This window comes from Leopardus geoffroyi, chromosome A2 (genome assembly GCF_018350155.1).
Source record: "Leopardus geoffroyi isolate Oge1 chromosome A2, O.geoffroyi_Oge1_pat1.0, whole genome shotgun sequence".
Classification (NCBI taxonomy): Eukaryota; Metazoa; Chordata; class Mammalia; order Carnivora; family Felidae; genus Leopardus; species Leopardus geoffroyi.
The window spans coordinates 13,452,517-13,473,909 of NC_059331.1; the positions used below are offsets into that span (position 1 = coordinate 13,452,517).

Genomic DNA, 21,393 nt, shown 5'->3' on the forward strand with positions numbered 1-21,393 from the left:
GAGAGGGAGACACAGAATCCGAAGCAGGCTCCAGGTTCCGAGCTGTCAGCACAGAGCCTGATGCGGGGCTCGAACCCACGAACTGAGAGATCATGACCTGAGCCGAAGTCGGAGCTTACCCGACTGAGACACCCAGGCGCCCCTCCTTTTTTTTTTTTTTTTTATATTTAATGTTTCTTTATTTTTGAGAGAAAGAGAGCACCAGCAGGTGAAGAGTGGAGAGAGAGGGGGACAGAGGATCAGAAGTGGGTTCTGGGCTCACAGCAGCTTAGCCCAACGCAGGGCTCAAACTCCCAAAACCGTGAGATCATGATCTGAGCTGAAGTTTGACGCTCAGCCGACTGAGCCACCCAGGCACCCCAATATTTCAGTTTTAAAGTGTGTATGACAAAAACAAAATTTCAGGAAGCCCTGTATTTTTTTATGTGCTCAATCTGGCCACTGTAATTTGGTAGGAGCCTATCCAGACTCAAAGGCAATCGGGCCGTCCCTGGGGTCTCTCCTCCAGCCTGAGAAGATCCTGTAATGTTTAAGTCCAACGGATAGCCAAGGGAACCTGCAGGTGCAGAGACAGTGGCAGTCCCAGTGGAAGAGAGAATATGGATCCCATCTTGGCACTTGGGCTTTTCCCTGCCTCAGTTTCCCTTCTGCAAAGGGGGGCTGATCAATTATCACCAGATACCTGTGGAAGGTGGTCCTCATTAGGTGCTTAGTCAGGTGCCCAGCTGACTCGGCAAAGGGAGTCCTCCTCAAAACAGAAACCAGCAACAGTGGCTGCCTGTTCTTGTAAATAAAGTTTTATTGGGGCTAGGGCCAGAATTAAGGTGAAACCAGCAAGGCAGCGTGATGTAAAGGCAGAGGCAGAGCCTGCATTTTTGGCGTTTAGTTCATCCTGCGCTTTTCGCATTAGTTTAGATTCTTTACATTATTGTATTCGAATCTTGTGTACCTTAATCACTGGTATTTGTGGCCCTTTTCAAATTTTGAACAGAACTGAGGGTCTCGTTCACCTCACCCTAGAACTGGTCTTGTTGTGCGCCCTGGGCACATCAACTAACTTCTCTGAGCCTCAGTTTCCTTCCCTGCAAAATGGGGGTGCTAACGTTCCCTTATTCCCAGGAGGATTCATTGAAAAATGGACTCATCTTGGCTGGGGGGTAAGGGTGGGGCCTGGAAGGGCGGGTCTGGCCCATCCAATGGAGGCGGGGCCCTTCCAGGAGGGCTCCCAGGGAGGGGCGGGGCCAGGACACGTCAGCTGACCGGCTTGACCAATGGCGCGGGGTGGCGGGGCTTGGCAGGCTGGGGCGGGGCCGGGGGCGGGCCAGGCGGCGCGGACTAGCGGGCCATGGACGAGCCGAGCCTCCTGCGGCGCCGAGGGCTCCAGGTGAGGCCCCTGCGTGGGCGGGCGGAGGGCGCGGCCGAGTGCACCTGGCTTGGGTGCCAGGGGCGAGGTTTCGGCGTCCGGAGAAACTGAGGCGGAGAGCGGGGCGCGCGCTCCGATCGCTCCTTCTGCCCGCTTTTCAAAGTGGTTTTCGCCTGATGGGAAGGGGACATAGACTCCGTTTGGTTTGACAGATGGAGAAACTGAGGCTCCAAGCGCTAGCGTGGGAGACGGGGGCTGAGGGTTGGGCCCCTTCCCACCAGCTGCTCTAATAATATGAGCAACAGCAGCCTTTGAGCGCTCGCCATATGGTCCTCGTCGTGTTAATCTTTTTACTAGTGATATATTCTTATTAATTAATGTGGATCATTACCTGCCTCGTGCCTTCGCTGCGCCACCGCGCCCCAGCCTCGGCTCACCCCTAAGGTGAGCCAAGGAGGTTGGGGCTGTCCGGGCGCCCATTTGTCAGACAGGGAGACTGAGGCTCGAGTCTGGAAAAGTCACAAACTCGAGGTCGCCCGACAGAGGTTCAATCCGGCAGCCCTAACTGGCTCTCTATTGCAGAAATCACTGCAAACTGGCTTGCGGGGGGCCGGGCGGGCGGGCGGGCGGGGGGGAGGGGTGTCGAGGGCAGGAGACACTTTTGCTTATCCGGATCTCAGTTTCCCCATTGGCTGTAAGGGCCCTCCTCTTCTGACCTCTGGCCCTGAGTTTGTGCGTGAGAGAGTTCGAACCCACGCAGGGGCCATGGGACCCCGATGGGCGACTCCTTTGACTTTTCTGGCCCTCAGTTTCCCCATCTCTGTGCAAAGGGAATTAAGATGATCTAGCCGAGGCGTAGACCACACCCTTAAGAAGCCACCAGGTTGCCTGCCGGGAACCTGGGATTCATCATTTACCCAACAAACATTTCTTGAGTGCCTGCTGGAGAGGCGGCGGGGTGTTCACCCTCTGAAACCGCTCTCCTGGGTCTCCTAGCCTGTTGGGGGATATGGACGCCTGAGCAGCAGTGACCCCAGGGAGTTGTCAGCTGCAATGTGGGACGCTCAGGCACTCTTGGAGAAGGCGCCTGACCCAAGCGTTGCTGGGTGGTCTTGGAGCAGAGGAAGCAGCGCGGGTGGCAGGGCAGGGGCGGGGGGTGGGGGGGGGGGGTGCATGGGGAAATAAAAGAGTCTGAGGGAAGCTAGAACCTTGGAAGGACGGGGTGGGGGTGGGGTCCGGGAGGGCAGGGGCAGAGATGAAAGGCAGAAGCACCCCCACCCCCAGGCGTGGCGGGGGCGGGGGCCGCAAGGGGAAAGTCCGAGGCCAGAGACAAGAGCGAGGGGGAGGCCAGAGACAAGAGCGAGGGGCCTGGGCGTAGGGGAGGGGGCGGTGAGCGGTGGGGTGTTGTGGGGGGACAGGCCCCGCCCCGAGCCCCAGTTAGACGCGAGCCCCGCCCGCGGCCTCTTAAAATAGAGAAACTGCTTTCGGGTAGGCGAATGGGGGCGCTGCTGACGTCAAGAAGTGGGGGCCTGTTTCATGGGGAAGAGGCACCCGCTCCCTGATGACGAGTCCCATGCTACAAAAGGGGAAACTGAGGCTCAGAGAAGCCTAGCCCCTGCCCAGGTGTCACAGCACGTAGGTGACAGAGTCAGGATTCGAACCCAGGCAGGTCTGGCTCGCCCTCTTGCTCTGTGGAGGCAGAGGGACAAGTAGAGATTGCCCAGATGAGTGAGGGAATTCTGGGTGGAGGGCACAGCACGTGCAAAGGCCCAGAAGCACGTAACTATATATGTTGCATGGGGAAACTAGAAGCCAGGCTAGGGCCAGGACTGTGAGAGTGGACCCTCTGCTTCAGGGCGTTCCAGTGTCGATTTTGAAGAGGTTAGATTTTCTCCCTAAGGTGATTGGGAGCTATGGAAAGTGCTGGTGCAAGGGAGGAACACTATCAGACCTGAAGGCTTTGAAAGACTCCTCTGGAGCAGGTGGGAGCCACAGAGGGGGCCAGAGGCCAGGAAGTTACCTGGAGTAAATAACCAAATAGGAGACCGTGAAAATAATAAAAAATTAGTCATAGTAGATGTATAGAGCTGCCTGGGTGGCTCAGTCAGTTCAGCATCTGACTCTCGATTTTGGCTCAGGTCATGATCTCACTCACAATCATGAGGTTGAGCCCAGTGTTGGGCTCTGCACAGAGTGTGGAGCCTGCTTGGGATTCTCTCTCTCCCTCTTTCTCTCTCCCCCTCTCCCCCCACCTTGAAAATAAATAAATAAACATTTTGAAAAACTTTAAAAAAATAATAATAGTAGAAATATAAATAATGTCTCACAGTAACGGGCACCCACAAATGCGAAGCACCGTGTGTGCATTTAATTCTCCTAACAGCACAAGAGGTCAGTGCTATCATTGGCCTCGTTTTTTCAGAGAGGGAGACTGAGGATCAGAGAGGGAAATTAAGAGATTTGGAATGCTAACCAGTCTGGCTTCTGAGGATGCAAAAACGTGGAGGGCCTGGGTTTGGGGCATAAGCCATCTGGTACCTTAACTCGGAACTTTGTTAATGGGCCCAGGAGCACCCCCAGCCAAGCAGGTAGCAGCCTCCTGGTCAGAGCCAGTCAGATACTCTGGAGGCTGACCCTTCCAAAGGTCAAAGAGTCGATTCATAAAAGCTTGAGGAAGTGGAGGGGACTCAAGTCAGTTGCTGACCGGCTAGTATAGACCATATCCGTGGGAAGGCTGGCTAATCTGACTGGGGCAGTGCGCTGGGAGGTGGTAAGCAGGAACTGGTCTGGCCCTTGGACCCCCAGTTTGCGTTGGGTCAGAGGAAGAGCTGGGAACTGGGCCTTCCCGCTTTGGGTTAAGCTCAGTCTTCTGTGCAGCATTTATGGGTGCCGGTTAACGTGAGCTCTACTCCTCGCATTGTTATTGCTACGACTACTATTCTTATTATTCCATTGTTATTTTTTTATCATCTCCCACTTGGGCCTTTGCTTCACAAGCCACGCTTCTTTTTTTTTTTTTTTTTTTTTTAAGTTTTTATTTATTTCTTTAGAGAGAGAGAGAATCCCAAGCAGGTTCCACACTGTCAGCAACAGAGCCCGACTCGGGGCTCGAACTCATGAACCGTGAGATCATGACCTGAGCCGAAATCGAGAGCCGGATGCTTAACCGACTGAACCACCCAGGTGCCCCACGAACCACAGACTTTTAAAACACCAGATCTCCAAATCCAGGGGCAGTGAAGGTGGCCAGAGCTTGTATCTCTCTGAACTTTGTCTCTGCTGCTGCTGGAGGCATTCCCCGGAAGGTCCATCCTGCATCCTCGTGGCCCAGTTCAACTTACTCTTCTCCTCCAAAAAGCCCTCAGGCTGGTGCTCTGTGGTCCCTGCTGACTTCTCTCTCCCTTCACTGCAGTTGCCAACTTCCCGTGGGGCTTGGTGCCAGCCAGCCTGGGTCCTACCCCCACCGCACAGATTCCCACCAGCCTGACCACCCCCCACCCGGGAAGCCTCTTGGCTCCCCCCACCTCCAGCCCCTTCTCTCCCCCTGGGTCTCCCCAGTGCCTCCAGTTGTGGGGGTGTCCATGCCCCGGGGGGTTCCTCAGGATGGAGCTGAGGCTTCTGGCTGGGAGGCAGCATTGCCCAGCTCAGCCAAGAACCGAAGAGGTTGCCGTAAATATTATCTTTAAAGGGCAGTTGCAAGGGGATCGGGCCCCCACCTACTCTGGTCTATGCGGGAGTCACTCCTTGAGAACAGCCGGCAAAGAGGGGGCTGAAGGCGGAAGCAGATGGCTCTGGGAGCAGAGGGTCCGGGGGCGGTGCCGGGAGAATTCCATGTGGTCCCAGCTTTCCACAGAGCCTTTGCAGGGGGCTGCCGACCTTCCCTCGCTTCTCTCTGCCACTTTACATCTTTTTGTATTTTGGAAGCAAATTAAAATTTGTGGTTAAATTGGTGGTTATTATTAACCTCACAAAATCATTGTCTTGGCACTGATTTATCGAAGCCTCCCCAGTGCCGGGCTCTTAGCTTGTTTCTTGATTCCTCCCAGGACCCTATGGAACCCGGAGGCTTTCCAAATGAAGAAACTGATGTGAAATTGTTTGGCGGGGGTCACACAGCTCAGATGATGGGGAGCCAGACTGGGAACCCAGAACGGCCAGGGCTTTGGAAGGAAATGGTTGGGATGGGGGGAGGGGGTGCCGGAGCAAGTAAGTCCTGGGTTCAGATGCCAGCTCCTCGCTGTTTCACGGGTTAGAGGAGAGGGGTAAGCTGGCATAAGACCCCATAACAATTGGAGGGGGCAGCAGGAGGCCTTAATGGTGGTGGTGGTTCCTATGACTGTGATCAATTGCCCTGAACGATAGTGAGCTCTCCATTCCCGGAGGTGTTCAGGCAGACAGAAACACCACGGGATGGCAGGTCAGCCTCTTCCCACCTTGAATCGCCCGGTTTTGTGGGCTCAGGGTAGCTGGGGTCAAGCCTCGGGGTGACACCCCTCCTCTTGGACCCTCCTCTTCCCCTGCTGGGGGACCCAGCCAACCTCTCCCAGCCCCGTCCTGCACCGGGCAGCTTCCAGCCCCCTTGAATTGGCTGTGGGGGCTGATGACGTCAGTGGTTGCCATGGTGAACGCCCCGCTCTGGATGTGGGCAGTCCGGAGAGCCCACCTAGGTAAAAATAGTCATGTGTCTGTCCTCCACAGGACCGCCCTGGCGTGTGTGTTTGGGGGGGGGGGGGAGCAGGGGGGGGTGGGGATGTCCAGAGACCTGGATTCCCTTCCTTCTCTTTGCCAAGAGACATGGGCAGCTGGCTTCCCTCTGCGCCTCAGTTTCCCAGCCTGAAAAACGGCCCTTGCTCCTGGTCTGTATGTATTAGGTGGCTCAGTAAAATTTATCAGATATTACGATAGTCCACCTAGGCCCTTGCTGAGCTCAACAATAACACAACGCACGACAGCCACGATAATAATGGCTGATCATCACTACCCTGGGACCCTCCTGATGTTACCCTCCACCTTATAGGTGGGAAAATCAAAGCACGAATTGCGCAAGTTACTTGCTCAAGGTCCCACAGCCAGGCAAGAACAGATAATAAATAGATCTGGACCCAGGTCTGAGTATCCCTAGATTCGAAACTTGCGCGACATGGCCTTTTGAGAATTTAGAAACCTTCTTGGGTGAGCTACATTTGAGGATGGACTCCGGGGTCACCGTGACCCCCAAGTGCACGGCTTTTTGCCCTGCATATGGCGAGGGCACCCAGGGTTGGTGCAGTCAGCTTGCTGAGCTCCAAAAGGGAGTCACTGATTAGTGCCCCCACCCCCCATCGGTTCCCAAGACACAAATCCACATAAGCTTTGCAGAAGTGACTTTCAGATCTGGGAGGGGGCAGAGTGAGCAGGAGTCAAGAATCTCCCTTTCCTCGAACAATTGTTACTATTTAGCCACTATTGACATACTTCTTTACAAATATAACTAATTTGTTATTTAAAATAATGAAGTTATGGGCGCCTGGGTGGCTCAGTCGGTTAAGCGTTCGACTCTTGATTTCAGCTCAGGTCATGATCTCGATGTTCTCGCGAGTTCGAGCCCCGCATCGGGTTCTGCGCTGACAGTGCTGAGCCTGCGTGGGATTCTCTCTCTCTCCTCTCTCTCTGTCTCCTCTCTCTCTCTGTCTCTCTGCCTCTCCCCCACTCTGGCTCCCTCTCTCTCTCAAAATAAATAAATAAACTTTAAAATCAAATAAAATAATGAAGTTATTTTTAGTACAAGGAGGGTTTGAGCTAGGCAGGGAGGTGATTGGGAGTCTGGAGGGCTTTCAGGAGGAAGGGGTGCCTGAGCTGAGGGATGATGTGCAATTGACTGGCACCAGAGGGGAGGGAAGGCAGTCTTGGCAGAAGACACAGCTGGTGCAAAGGCTCTGAGGCAGGGCAGAACCCAGAATATGGGGCAGCAGAAAAGAGGCATTGGCTGGAGCTGGGTGAGCGAGGGGCCACCTTCGGGGTGAGGTGGGTGGAGGGCCGGGGATGTGAAGGGCCTGTCTCCTTGGGAATGACCCCTGTTTCCTCTCATTTCAGAAGGAGCTGAGCCTGCCACGCCGGGGACGTGGGTGAGTTCACCTAAGGCCAGTGGGCTGGGCTGGACCCAACGGTCCTGGGCACAGATATTTCAGCGGCAGCCTCCAGACTTGTGAATTTATTTGATAATTACAACGAAGCTGCTCACCTTGATCCTTTCCCCCGGTGTTTGCAAAGTGCTTTGGAAGTGCTTCATTTGGCCCGCACAAGCTGGGGGCCCACGCCAGTTTGCAAATGTGGAGATTGAAGCGCTGTAGGGTTGCACAGCTGGCACAAGGGCATCCAGACTGGAAAAGGAACCCTTGTCTAGCATCTAGAGTCCAAATGAGAGGATTCCAGCCAAGTATCCTGGAGCCAGCTTGCATGTCTCCCATGACGGGGAGCTCACTCTCAGGGAACACAGGTAGAAAATTGTATCCTTCAGGGTCACATTAGCATTTTTCTGTACGCTGGCATTTTCGGATCCCAGAGCTCACAGACCGTTGTGTGTCGTGTCTTTGCTGGTTTACAGACAGGAAAGCACACAGCCCAGGACAGGGAGGGTTTTGCCTTGTGCTAGTGGTCGGGAGGTGTGTGAGTGTAGAACACCCGCTCTTTGGGGGCTGTGTTTGCCTGAGGGATGGGAATTCTCTTGCCCGGCAGTGAAATTACCCACTTAACAAACTTTCTTGGGGTGCCTACTGTGTATCAGGCCCTGTTCCAGGCACGGGGGGGGGGGGACACAGAGACAAATCGATGCCGGACCCTGCCCATGGCGCTCACACTCTCTCGGGGAGAGTTATGGTGAAGAGATGTACTGCAGGGGAGAAATTAAACAGATAGAGGAGCTGGGGGTGGGGGGCGGCTTTAGCCCTGTTGGAGAAGGTAACATTTGAGCCTAGATCTAGAAGAGGAAGAAGAGGCAAGAGGGAAAGTCTGAGGGGAAGAGCATTCCAGTTAGAGGGAACAGCATGGGCAAAGGTCCTGGGGTGCAAACCAGCTTGGCATTGAAAGAACATCATGGAGACGGCAGTAGCTGGAGTGAAGAGAGCACAGGGGAGGTGAAGGGAGAGAGGAGGGAGGTCCTGGGGTTTGGATGAGAGTTTGAAATCGGATGGTGGGGATGGGGTCAGACTGGCCCCCAAGGCCTGACCGTATGTTCTTGATGGACTGGGGATGTGCAGCTGGTGGGGAGGAGCCTGAGGGGCCCGTAGGGGCGGGGCTCCGGCATTGACCGGAAGGCGGGCACTGTCCCTGGCCTTTGCCCAGGCTCGGGGCGGGGTGGTGGACCGGAATCAGTCAGAACCACGGAGGACAAAGTCCTGGGCCACGGGGCAGAACGAGGACAAAGACTCCCTGAGAGCTGTCTACTTTCTGCTACCTACCGCGTTCTTGACCGGGTCTAAGTGGGGTGTCGAGGGGGGGCCATAGCCAGACACAACCCCGGAGTCTTGGGAACTGGGCTGGGCAAAAGGGAGGGTGGGACTCGGGGCGCCATGGGTTGTTGTGTAGGGACGGCTCCGCCGAAGAGGGGCCCATGGGACCGAACTGGGATGTGGGTGAGGGGGACGACGCTCCAGACAGGGACCCCAGCGAAGCAAAGGCCTGGAGGCGTGGACCGGCCTCTGATGTGCGTGGGGATGCTGAGACCCGCCGCGAGGGGCTGTGCTGAGCGGCAGGCGGTGGGGGAATAGGGGCGGGACGCGCTCCGATCCGGGGTCCGAGAGACAACCCCCACCCCACCCCCGCACCTCCCGGGGAGGGGTGGGGCGAGGGCAGAGACCCGGCCGGGAAGGGGTGGGGCCAGGCGATGGAGCAATAATGCCAATCGAGGAGGCAGTGACCGCCCTTCCTTTTCGGCCGCGCAGCCCTGGGGCTCGAGACCCGGCAGCCTCGGCGTCCCTCTCTCCGGGAGGAGGTGGCACCTGCCACTCCAGCCTCCCGCAGCCCGACTTTTCCTGCTGGGCTGGGCCTGCGCGCAGGTGCGGGGCCCGAGCCCCGCCCCGAGGCGGAGAGAGCCCGCCCCCCGCGCCCCCGGCGGCCCGGCCTCCGCGCCGCCGCGTCCGTCGCGCCCGCCAGGCGTGCTGTCCCCACGTCCGCGTCTGTGGGTCTGTCCGATCGCGCCACCATCAGGGGTTGGGGGCCACAAAGAGGGCTTTGGCACCCAGCCGCGTAGACGCAACCCCGGCCTCAGCATGAAGTCTCGCAGGGACAAGCTTCACATCCCGGCGCTGACCCTCGAGTGAGTGCTTGGCAAAGAAGGGGGGAAATGGGGAGGGAGGAAGAGAGGCAGACAGACAACCGCCCTTCCCCCCCCCCGCGTCTCTTTTTAAGTCGCCCAGAGTCGGACCGCCGCCTCCGGGGAGCCCTCCCGGGTCATCGGTCATCGGTCAGGCCCCACCCCCGCGGCCTTGGCGAGACCCAGAATCCCGGGCCTTGGGGGCTCCTTCTCCCTAAGGGAACCTAAGTCCTGGTCCGAATTCGGATTCGGCCACACGCAGGGGCCACCACCAGGTTCACCGTCCCCGGCCTCTTTCTTTACAGTCTGTCTCCGAGCAGCCAGAGCCCATCTTTGCTGAGCCCCAGCAGCCCCTGCAGCCCTTGCAGCCCCTCACTGGGCCTGCATCCCTGGAGGTAAGTGACAGCACTTGGGGGGCGGGGCTCGGACATTGCCCTGGCACCCCAGAACCTTGGAAGCCGCCCAGACCCAGCTTCCTCACCAAGGTACTGTGGGCTGGTGACATCACCTCTCTGGGCCTCAGTTTACCCCTCCATAAAATGAAACTACTATCCACATTAGGGCCTTGATGGGGGAAATTCCATTTTCAACCATAGCCAACAGGTCCTCCATCCGACAGGTGGCCAAGGTGAGGCTAGAACTTGAGCTGTGGCCCAAGGACATCCCTGGGACAGATGCTGGGTTCCCAGCCTGCTCTGGGCCCTCCCTGCTGAATCAGCCTTGCCTTCCAGCCTGTGACCTCCAGGACCCTCCCCACACCCAGCTCAGCTGGCCAGAAAGCTCCTCCCTCTGAATGTAGACACACACACACACACACACACACACACACACACACACACACAGCTGAGAGTTCACCGTTAGAGCCCCACGCACTGTACCAGGCAAAGTGGTGTCAGGAGGAAAGAACCAGCTTGACTGAGTGCCAGCCCTGTACCAAATACCTTCTGTTTCCTGCACAAGCCGAGAGGGAGGCGCCCTTCCTGTCCCCATTTCTCAGCTGAGGAAACTGAGGCTGAGAGGAGACGCCACTTCTCCTGGTTCAGTACGTCTGAGGACCAAGCATCAGGGCCAGCTTGGCTACCAGAGTCTGTTGAGGGTTGAGGCAGCCTCTGTGACTGGCGCATCTCAGGGTCTTGCCCCCTCTATAGGAGGGAAGATCAGGGTTGTCGTGGGCTCTTCGCACGGCTTGGGAAAAGTTCAGGGAGGTGACAGATGTGTGAGTCAGTCATGTCTAGAATTCAATGGCCCGTCAATCATTTATACCTCAGTATGAACGAACTGATTAGATTCTTTCCATAGACCTTTCGTGGGGAGAAGAGAGAACAATTTGGAGCCCTCACTGGGTGCTGGGCAACAGACAGTTCCCTTCATTAAGTAGGTACCTACTGTGAGCCAGATGCTAAGGGCATAGCTGTGAACAAGATTAACGTAATCCTTCCCTCATGGGCCTCTCAGTCAGATCTCCGGAGGTGGGCAGTGAACAAGTGAGGAGACAAACAAGAGCCATTCAGACGGTGACCCCTTGGGGGAGGTGGTGTTTTAGCCAAGGTCGAGGCAGAGCTAGGGGAAGAGAGGTACCAGGCAATGGGAACTGTACGTGCAAAGGTCCTGAGGCAGGACCAAGAATTGAAAAGCTTCTGTGGCTGCCTTGGGGGAAGAAAGGTCTGCCGAGGACAAGTGATAGGAAGGGAGGTGGCCAGGATTAACATCTGGGTAGAAAATGGTGGGGCCTAGACCAGGTCGGGGTATCCAGCGGGGACTGCTGTACCCCCCATTTAGGGGAGGAGGAAAATCCAGGACATCAGAGTATGTTGTGCAGAGGTACCCTGGGAAAGAGTGTCGGGCCAAATCTGACACCGACTGCTTGGCCTCAACCACCAAGTGAACAATAGCTGAGCCAGTTTTACCAGGAGCAAATGGAGGCAGAGAGTTTGGGACTCTGAGCAGAAAAGCCTCCTCACCCGCCACCAGAGGGCAGCAGAGCCCCATCACCTTGGGCCAGGCAAGGAAATGGGTCCCTGCCTCCCCTGCTCCAAGTACCCTAGGAATAAGCCCACGTTTGTTCCCTCAGCCCCCAAGTCCCCATGAGTCTGGCCTCTGCCACCTCTTATCTCCCTGTCACCTATCTCCCCATCTGGCTCACCATACTCTAGCCATGAGGCTTCCTGGGCTGCCAGAATATAAGCTGGTCCAGCCTCAGGGCCTTTGCATTGGCTACTCCTCTGCCCAGAGCTCCATTTCCTCCTTTCTTTGTTTGTCACGACTCTATCAAGCCCTCAGATAGGAAGCTTTTTCTGAACACAGCCCCCGTTCAGGGCCTCCCAAGCCCCAGATACATCCATTATGCCTGTCCATTTCCCTCATTGAGACTGCATTATGGGTGTGATTTCCATGTTTTCTTGTGTGATTCTTAGGTTATTTTTCTCACCCAGAGGTTTGGGAGCCCCTTGAGGGCCAGAGCTGGATCTGTCCTCTCTATTCTAGGGCGGGGCCTGGCATACAGCAGGTGCTCAGTTAATGCTTATGGCATGGACAAATGGGAAGGAGGTGGGAGGGCTCTGCCTGTGGTGGTGAGCAGGAGGTAATCGAAGAAGGTCGTGAACTCAAGGTCGTGAATTCGGCCCTCATGGACAAGGGGGCAATAAAAAGCACTGTCAGAAGAATGTTCCCTCTGGGGCCTTGAATGTCAGGGACAGGAAGAATTTGTATTTTTCTATCCAGGGAACTAAGAACCATACAGCATATAGAGCTGGGAGGGGTGTGGACAGTGCATGGGCAGGTGGGAAGGGCTTGGGATGGTCGGACCACGGAGGGGTCGAGGGTAGGGTTCTGTATGCTCACTGGGGCTTTGCCATTTACATAGTCCCTTAGCACAAGCAGAGGGAGGCAGATCCTGAGTTACAGACAGGGTTAGGATCTGAGACCTAGGAGAGGGATTCACCCAGAAGTGTGGTTTTGCTGCAAAAGCACTGAGCAGCCACGGAGGGCGGGTGAGTTGGGGAGGGACGTGATCTGGTGGGCAGCGGGCTGATGCCAGGCATCGGTGGCTTAGTCAGCCTTTCACGGGAGGCCTTTGCCACGGCCACAGGCGTTTTGGATTGTCAGCTGCAGCATTGTTCTGCAGAGGAGGAAACTGAGGCCAGATGGGCGTGGGAGAAGTGGCTGCTGGGGATGCCAGCGCAGTGGGAGTAATGGGGGGCACAGAGGCACTATAGGGTGCCACCACAGCTGGGATTGACGGGTAATTCCTTGACTAACTGTGCAGACGCATCCCTAGCACACATGGTGGGGAGGGTTTGTGGGCACGGTATGTCAGTGACACCAGACCATGATTCCATGTCTACTTGGGCCTCAAACCAGGTGACACCAGACCATGATTCCATGTCTACTTGGGCCTCAAACCAGGTCTGGAATCTACCCACTTTTCCCCACAGCCTCACCCTGGTCCGGGCCTCAGTGTCGTCCTCCCAGACCCTGTTACAGCCTCTCACTAGCCTCCTGCCACTGCATTCCTGCCCCTGACAGCTCCTGTTCCCCATGGAAGACGGTGGCGGTGGGGGGCGGGGCGGGGGCGGGATTGACAACCAATTCAGACCATGCCCCTTCCCTGCTCACACGTCCTCCATGGCTCCCCATTGCTTCTCCCGTTACAACTGCACTCTTCCTGCAACGTTTACATGTTAAGTCCTGCTGGCCTCTTCCCCTCAGTCTGGTCTCAGGGCTTTTGCACAAGTTGTGCCCTCTGTTGGGAACACTTCCCATGGCTGGCCCCTCTTCTCAATGTGTCACCTCCTCAGAGAGGTCTCCTGGCTAAAGTCGCCCTTTGCCATTTGTTACCTCTGTTCTTTTCCTTCCTTGACTCTGGTGTTTGAAATTATCTTGATCATTGAGTCGTTTGCTGTTTACTGTCTGCTTCCCCCACCAGACTTGGGGCCTCTGAGAGCAGGGTACTCAGGGTTTAGCACAGGGTCAGGAACACAGTAGTTACTCAATAAATGTTGTGTGAGTGAATGACCAGCGAGGGGTGTTTGAGACCCAGGCCCAGGGGACCTGGAGAGCATCAGGAGGACAAACCCAGTAGCTTCCTGAGGGTGACTGTGGCCATGGCCAAGGCAGGATGGGGAGTCTCTTGAGAAACCTGAGAAGCAAAATTGGTTGGGGGGAGTTAGGGTTACACACCAGGCAGGGGCCCCTATCCATGACTTCTCAGATACGGGGTCTGGGCTTCAGCGTCTGGGTTGGTTCCCAAAGCATCATGTGATCTGTGAAGAGGCCACCCTCAGGGTGACACTGTCCCTGACTTCTGGGACGGTCATGAAAGGAAGAAGCATTAATTCACTACCTCCTGTGTCAGACGTTCCTGTTTCTTTTTTTTTTTTAATTTTTTTTTTCAACGTTTATTTATTTTTGGGACAGAGAGAGACAGAGCATGAACGGGGGAGGGGCAGAGAGAGAGGGAGACACAGAATCATCGGAAACAGGCTCCAGGCTCTGAGCCATCAGCCCAGAGCCCGACGCGGGGCTCGAACTCACGGACCGCGAGATCGTGACCTGGGTGAAGTCGGATGCTTAACCGACTGCGCCACCCAGGCGCCCCCAGACGTTCCTATTTCTATGGTGAACAGGTACTGCATTCCCAGCCCTTTCTGTGCCTCCGATTCCATTCCATTTTCCTGAGGGGACATCTGTAGAGGGAGAAACAGAGGCCTGGAAGTTAGCCTGGTGCTAATAACATTTATCACACATTTAGCAGGCACTGTTGTGGGTGCCACCTTACGTCTAATTCATGTAATCATCCTATCAGCCCAATTTCCCTCCCATTTTACACTTGAGAAGACAGGCCTCAGAAGTTAAATCAGGTATCCCCTGAGTCGGGTAGCCAAGTTGATGGCCTTTCCGTCACCATAGACAGGCAAAGCATGTCAGATGCCCTGATTTCCGTTTACCCAACACGTCCTTTCTGCCAGTCCAGTGCTGAGAGATGCCCGGGGCCTCAGAGAGCCCAAGCCCGAGAAGACAGAGCCAGACAGACGAGAAAAGGTTTCCTGGAAGAGGGGACGCTGGATTTTGCCAGGCAGGAAGGGCATTCCAAGAAGTGGAGCCACCGTGGCCGCGATAGCATGAGCCAGGCCAGGCCCTCGGATAGGTCTCAAGTGCCACACTCAGAAGGGGTTCGCGCGGGGGGGGGGAGAGGGAAAAGGAGACGTGAACAGATTGACGTTTTGAGGGAAGGGGGCTACGTTCCACCGCCTCACCTAACAGGCGCCAACGCCCCGCCCCCGCCGCCCGCAGCCCTGGCAACGCCCCGCCCCTCCGCCCGCGGCCCTGGCAACGCCCAGCCCACTAAGCCAGCACGCGGGTCCGCCAGCCTCGCTTCCGCGTCGCTCGCTCCGCCCCGCGAGGCCCCGCCCCCGCGAGGCCCCGCCCCCGCGCTCGCCTGGGCGGGTTCCCGGCCGCGTTCCGGGGCGCGCGCTTCCTCCTCGCCCCCTAACCCCAGCCCCGCGGCGCGCACCCCCTACCCCGCTCCGCGGGGCTCCTGGGGCCAATCCCGCCGCGGAGGTTCGTGCCCCGCCGCCGCCGCCGCTGCGCCCCCGCGCCTCCCGGGTCTCGGGCGGCGGCGGCGGCACAAAGAGAAGCAGCATGTCCGACCCCAGCTACTGGACGGCGGTGGCTGCGCCAGGCCACCGGAGCCGCCTTGCCAAGGGCGCGCTGCTGCAGCGCTCCAAGAGGTAGGGGGCACCGTGCGGGCAAAGGCGCGGCGGCCGGCCAAGCAAACACGAGTTGCCAGAAGTATATCCCGGCGGCGTGGCGTGGGCCACTGTGTGCGGCGGTAGGGGGCAGGGGGGGACGCTTTGGGATCGAGGTATCCTCTAGGACCCCAGATACCCTCGTTTCGCCCGTCGTTACCCCGGAGTGGGGTGTCTGCCCGCTGGGGTCATAGTTAAGGGGGTAACACAGGCAGAAGGGACTTGGGACCGAGTCAGGATTCGAACCCGGGTCTCTAGGCCTGGGAGACCTGGGGAGGAGCTTCTTGGAAAAACTGAGGCTAGTCTGTCCCTGGGGCTCAGTTAGCGGAAATATTGTTTCAGAAGCAGATATTTACCGCACGAGGCTGGCATGCAGGTGGTGTGTCAGGAGCCGGGTCACGGGGGTAAAATACTGGGTTTAGCCTCCAGCGAAGCCTGGCTTCTCCTGGAGTCTGTTTCCTCTTCTGAAAAGAAAAGGCCAGGTAAGGGCTGTGGACTTTACAGGACTTGGGTTCAAATTCCTGCCCAGCCACTGCCTGGCTGTGTGACCTTAGGCAGTTCCTTAACCTCTCTGTTCTTAGATGTTTCACTGGTGCTGGGTTGGGGCGTTCCTAGAGGGCTAGGCACTGAGACCAGCTGCTGAAGGACCTGGAATGCTAGGTTCAGGGCTTAGACGCTTCTCCCAGATCCTGTGGAGCTACAGAGGGCTTATGGGCACCTTAGGGATCGGGTACAGGAAACTGGCCTCAGGCCAGCGTTTTCTGTCGTATTCTCACTGTGTGGTCCCACTTGGGTGTTTATTGAATGGCTAGGCAGAGCTTCTCAGCGTCCTGGGCCTTCTCCAGAGAGGGCTGAGCAAATAGTCGACACTAGACAGTTGCTCGGGAAGTGCACAAATGATGCCCGGTTCCCCTTTGAGACCTCAAATATGGCTGTGTTTTCTTTTCAAGAAGGCCCCGCCTGAGAGCGAGAGGGAGGTGGCCAAGTGTTTTTCCCAAAGGCAGCTGTTAGTGATAAATGATGCATTGGGGTGCAGCATGGAGCTGAGGACCCAGATGAGGGCTGGGAGAGGATGTGGGACTGGCGGGGGTATGGGTGTGTGTGTTGGGGGGCGGGGGTTGTTGGCAGGAAGTCTTGCAGGAACCTGTGGGTTTCGCTTTTGCTTCTGTACATCAGACTACAGGACAGTTCCTTGCGGCTGTTGACATCCGTGGCCTCAGTTTCCTAGGCTGGGAAGTGGGTGCAACTGGTGTCTCTGACCTCCGGGTTTGTTGGGATTGGCAAAGGGTGACTTAATTCACCGGGGAGGCATTGCCTGCCCTCCCACTGCGTGCACTAGACCCTGCAGGAGTTGTGGGGAGAAAGATGACAATATACGTGCCCACGGCCATCGACCCAGTGCTGGGCCCAGAGCTGAACACTGTGTACGTAGTTCATCAGATCTTCCCAGCACCTTGCAGGGTGTACAGATGGGGAAACAAGCTCAGAAGGGCAGGTGCACATGGTGTCGTGGACAGGCTGGATCCCTCCTCCCTGCCTGTCCTGGTGCCTGGGTCGGCGGCTGACCCTGCTCTCCCATGTCTTAGCCTGCTCTGTGCCTTCTGCCTGGGACACCATTCCTGGCCCTGTAAGGCCCTGAGGTTTCTCTCTCCCTCCCTGCGCCACCGAGCTGCGTTGGCGGCTCAGAGTATGTGGGCTGCTGCAGAGCCGTTGCTGGGCGACTGCACCGGGGAAGGTGGGGAGACGGTTCGCTCTCAATTTCCCTCTGCCAGGGCGGGGGCCGGGGCCGGGGCACAGGTGGGAGAGGCTGGGCAAGCGCGGGAGTGGCCTGGGCCAGGGGGTCTGGAAGCCAGAAGACCACGGGGATGGAGGGAGGGAAACGTGTGGGCAAAAGTTGGGTAGAACAGGAAGGACAGGACCTAATGGGCGAGATGCTGATTTTCGGGGTTTTTTAAGGATCAGGTTGGCATTTTGGGGGGATCGTGGGGAGGAAGGTCGCCAAGAGATTGGGGCAGTGAGCCTGAGAAGGGGTGCGTGGAATGGAATGGGAACCTGCCTCGGTTCACCAGTGAGCTCCGGGGTCCTCTCCACTCTCTGCCTTATTTGCCAGTGCTCCTGGCCGGGGCATGGTGTCAGCGAAGGAGTGGGGGTGGGGTGGTGAACACAGAAGCGTGAGAGGGCTCACGGGGGGCTCCTGGCCATGTGCAGTGTCCCCCAGGAGTCTGCAAGTGTTTCATGCCACCACTGATGATAATAAGAGTTTTAATAGTAGGTAACATTTGTCAAAAATGACTACCCCAGACCTCAAAGGCCGAGCTAAGGGCCATGCAGGAGTCCAACTGGGGGCAGAGTGGCAGTGGTCACACCTCGCTTCCCGTCCTGCCCCAAAGCTGGCCACATGTGCGCTCTGGCTTGGGCACGTGGTCCTCTGAGCCCTGAGGCCTGGGCCAGCGCCTGACCTTGTCCCCACCTCCCTGACAGCTGCCGCAGTGGGAACCGCAAAAGCCTGGTGGTAGGAACGCCCTCCCCAACCCTCTCCCGGCCCCTGTCTCCGCTCTCAGTTCCAACAGGTGAGTGTGGGAGCAAGCCTGCAGGGGCGGTGTCCCGTCTCTGCCCCCTCTGCCTCAGCTTCCCCTGCCTGCTTCTTCCTCAGCAGGCAACAGCCCCCTGGATAGTCCTCGGAACTTCTCCGCTGCGTCGGCCGTGAACTTCCCCTTTGCCCGAAGGTGAGTGGTCGCTGGCTTTGAGGGATGACCTCAGCACAACTGGTGAGGGGACAGGCAGCGGCATGCTCTTGGTGGTTGGCCCTGCCTCTTCATTCGCCTTTTCCCCTCCCCTGTCCCCTGCCCTGTGACGGTCTCTCCCCCTGGCTTCTGCCCCCGGCAAACGCGCGGCCTTCTGCAGCCACGTCCCGCGCACGGACAGGTAATTTCAGGGAGCCCTTGGGGAGGAGGAGGGCACACCATCCAGGCTAAAATCACTAATTCCCTAAAAATCATTAATTTACTTAGAGTTGACGTTGGACCAAGCATTTAAATGTTACTCGTTCACTCATTAACATTTATCGAGCACCCGTTACATGCCGTACCCTGGGCCGGGGGCCGAGGAAGGGGGAGGCTGGACTTCGACCCTTGGGGAGTCCTCAGTCTCAAGGGGGTGACTGGCATGCTTCTCAGCAACTGCAACTCACAGAGGTCAGAGCTTCGATGTGGGAGGCACTGGCAGCTGGGTCAGGGAGGGCTTCCTGGAGGAGGTGTCAGAAGGACAAGGAGAAAACACACAGTGGATTTGTTCACCTTGAACCTCTGTTCTCCGCCTTTTCAGAAGATCCTTCCTCCAACAGGGCCAGCACCTGCCAGCCACGGTCTCCGTCCTTAGTCCCCGCAAACCACGGGGGCCGTGCCTTCTTTCCAACTCTTCTGGTTCTCCCCTCTAGGGCTGACGGCAGAAGATGGTCCCTTGCATCTCTCCCATCTTCTGGCTATGGAACCAACACACCCAGCTCCACCGTCTCGGTACCCACAGTCCCACCTTGGCCAGCAGACAGGCGGGTGCGAGGTGGGGCGGGACACGTCTTTGGTTTTTATCAAGGTGTCGGATAGTTGTCCGGTCAACAGACGTCCTGGCTGCCCCCTCTGTGCCCCATTCCGGGCAACGTATGGGTCCCTGAAAGGACCCAGCCTCGGTCCCAAGGAGTCCCCGTTCTGGAGGACAGAGACATCCCCATCCTGTGGGGTTAGGGCCTGGCCAGAGGGAGTCTTAGGGTTGCTTAAGGAGCAGGCGGCGAGGCTTGCTGGAGGAGGGGGCATCAGAGCTGGGGTTTTGAAGGATGCGTAGAAGTCAGGCAGGAGAGTGTTAACATCTAATGACCAGCAGGCAGCCTAGGCCTTGAGGGGTAATGCTGGGGTTCTGGCTTTGGCGCTGACTGTGAACTCGTGGCCCTGATACCCCCTCCTGCCAGTCGAGCTCATCCTCCCGGGAGCACCTCCACCAGCTTCCTTTCCAGCCGACACCGGATGAACTATGCTTCCTGTCCAAGCATTTCCGCAGCTCAGAGAGCATGGCTGACGAGGAGGGCGGCCACCGCTCACCCCACCTTCGTCCCCGTTCCCGCAGCCTCAGGTGGGCCTTGCCCTCTAACCTCAGCCCCTCCCCGGGCTGCCTTTGGGGCCCACATTGTGGCCCCTCCTCCACCTCTGGCCCTGACCCTGTCCGAGCCCGGCCTCTGATCCTCGACCCTCCCCTGGACTGGATTTCTGGTCCCACGTCACAAGCTGACTGTCCCCCGCCTGCCCCTTCCCCTTCAGCCCGGGACGCACAACAGGGAACTTCGACAATGAAATCGTCATGATGAATCATGTGTACCGGGAGAGGTTCCCCAAGGTGGGCAGCGCCCGGTGGCTGCACCGGCCCTAACCCCCCTCCATGTTGTGGTCCCTCCTTGGCACCCTGTCTTCTTGGCTGTACCCCCCCCCCCATCTCTCCATTTCTGTCTGTCCCTATCTCTCTGTCTCAAAGCGCCCCCCTCCAACCCAGGCATATTGCTTCTTCCCCCCACCCAGTTCTCTGGCCCCGTCGTCCCCATCATCACATTCTCCCCCACAACTGCCTGTCTTGCCCCCCGCCTGTGTGTATTGCCCCCCCCCCCCCCAGCCCCGTCCAGTGACCAGGTTGTCCCATCCGCCCTGCCCAGGCCACGGCACAGATGGAAGGCCGCCTGGAAGAATTCCTTGCTGCTTTTGCACCCGGCGCCCGGCTGGCCCTGGCCGATGGCGTCCTGGGCTTCATCCACCACCAGATCATTGAGCTGGCCCGCGACTGCCTGGCCAAGTCTGGAGAGGCCCTCGTCACCTCCCGCTACTTCATGGAGATGCAGGAGAAGCTGGAGAGGCTGCTACAAGATGTGCGTGGGGGGGGGGGTGTGGGGGTGGGGGTAGGGGTCCCCGGGGAGGGCAGGGCCAAGGGCCTGCAGGCGACACCATCACCCGCCTCTCCCTAGGCCCACGAGCGCTCGGACAGTGAGGAGGTCGGCTTCATTGTCCAGCTTGTCCGGAAGCTGCTCATCATCATCTCGAGGCCGGCGAGGCTCCTTGAGTGCCTGGTGAGTCTCTGCACCCAGCCAGGTGTGGGGCCCAGCGGTTGAGACTAGGCCGCTAGAACCGTCCTGCTGAGATACAAGAGACATGCCCGTTGGGTGGAGTTTGGAGAGGAGCACGGGGTGCCTCCCGGCTGGGCTGGGCTCTTTTCCCCAGGGAAGTGCCAGGAGCTGAGATCTGGAGGGGAGAGTTGGAGCCACCAATAGTAAAGCTGCTTCAGACGGAGGGAACCGCCCGGGCCGAGGCCTGGAGGTGGGCACAAGCCCCGGCTTACCAGCCCCTCTGCCACCCCCAGGAATTTGACCCTGAGGAGTTTTACCACCTGCTGGAGGCTGCCGAGGGCCAGGCCCGAGAGGGCCAGGGCATCAAGACGGACCTGCCTCAGTACATCATTGGGCAGCTGGGCCTGGCTAAGGACCCCCTCGAGGGTAAGCTGACGGGAGTAGGGTGGAAAGAGAAAACCAAGGAGAGGCCGGGGCAGAGCTGTGATTCAAACCCAGAGCCGTCAACTCCACAGCTGCCATGATGTCCTTCGTCTCTCTGTGGCTCTGCCCTCAGCCACCTGTGGGGCCCACTGTGGGAAAGTGCCTGGGGTTCCTGGGTCAGCCAGCTGTAAGTGGGACCTCTGACCTGCCAAGGGGTGGCTCCAAGAGGAGCCACCACTCCTCCCACGAGTCCCCAAAGTACTTTCCTGATTTCATCATCTGACTGTGGCCCAGGAGACGGACTTAGAGTCGGACAGGACAACCAACCCGTGGGCTTGACCAAACTGGTCAAGAACCCCCCCCCCCCCCCCCCAGACAGCAGAGTCAGGAGAACTGAGACGTGGGACCCGGGGAGCGTCGAACTTGGACCTGACCTGGTCCAGGTGCGGCCTTGGGAGGCTCTGGGGAAAGG

The 21,393-nt window shown here is 57.9% G+C and overlaps 1 protein-coding gene across 28 annotated transcripts in view; it reads left to right on the forward strand.

Moving 5' to 3' along the window:
* Positions 1–1,283: 1,283 nt before the first annotated feature.
* Positions 1,284–21,393, forward strand: part of MAST3 (microtubule associated serine/threonine kinase 3) — a 37,620-nt gene continuing 17,510 nt past the window's right edge. For 2 of the 28 annotated variants that reach the window (XM_045496615.1, XM_045496616.1), the window contains exons 1-12: positions 1,331–1,384; positions 7,436–7,467; positions 9,959–10,048; positions 17,882–17,970; positions 18,054–18,126; positions 18,305–18,325; positions 18,837–18,951; positions 19,362–19,522; positions 19,708–19,783; positions 20,094–20,303; positions 20,400–20,501; positions 20,792–20,924. In XM_045496615.1, the coding sequence (XP_045352571.1) occupies positions 1,346–1,384; positions 7,436–7,467; positions 9,959–10,048; positions 17,882–17,970; positions 18,054–18,126; positions 18,305–18,325; positions 18,837–18,951; positions 19,362–19,522; positions 19,708–19,783; positions 20,094–20,303; positions 20,400–20,501; positions 20,792–20,924 (1,141 nt within the window). In that variant the 5' untranslated portion in view covers positions 1,331–1,345. Of the gene's footprint in view, positions 1,385–7,435; positions 7,468–9,264; positions 9,657–9,958; positions 10,049–15,075; positions 15,383–16,564; positions 16,825–17,881; positions 17,971–18,053; positions 18,127–18,304; positions 18,326–18,836; positions 18,952–19,361; positions 19,523–19,707; positions 19,784–20,093; positions 20,304–20,399; positions 20,502–20,791; positions 20,925–21,393 lie in introns of those variants that run through there. The other 26 variants (XM_045496622.1, XM_045496623.1, XM_045496624.1 and 23 more) reach the window with 22 other exon arrangements.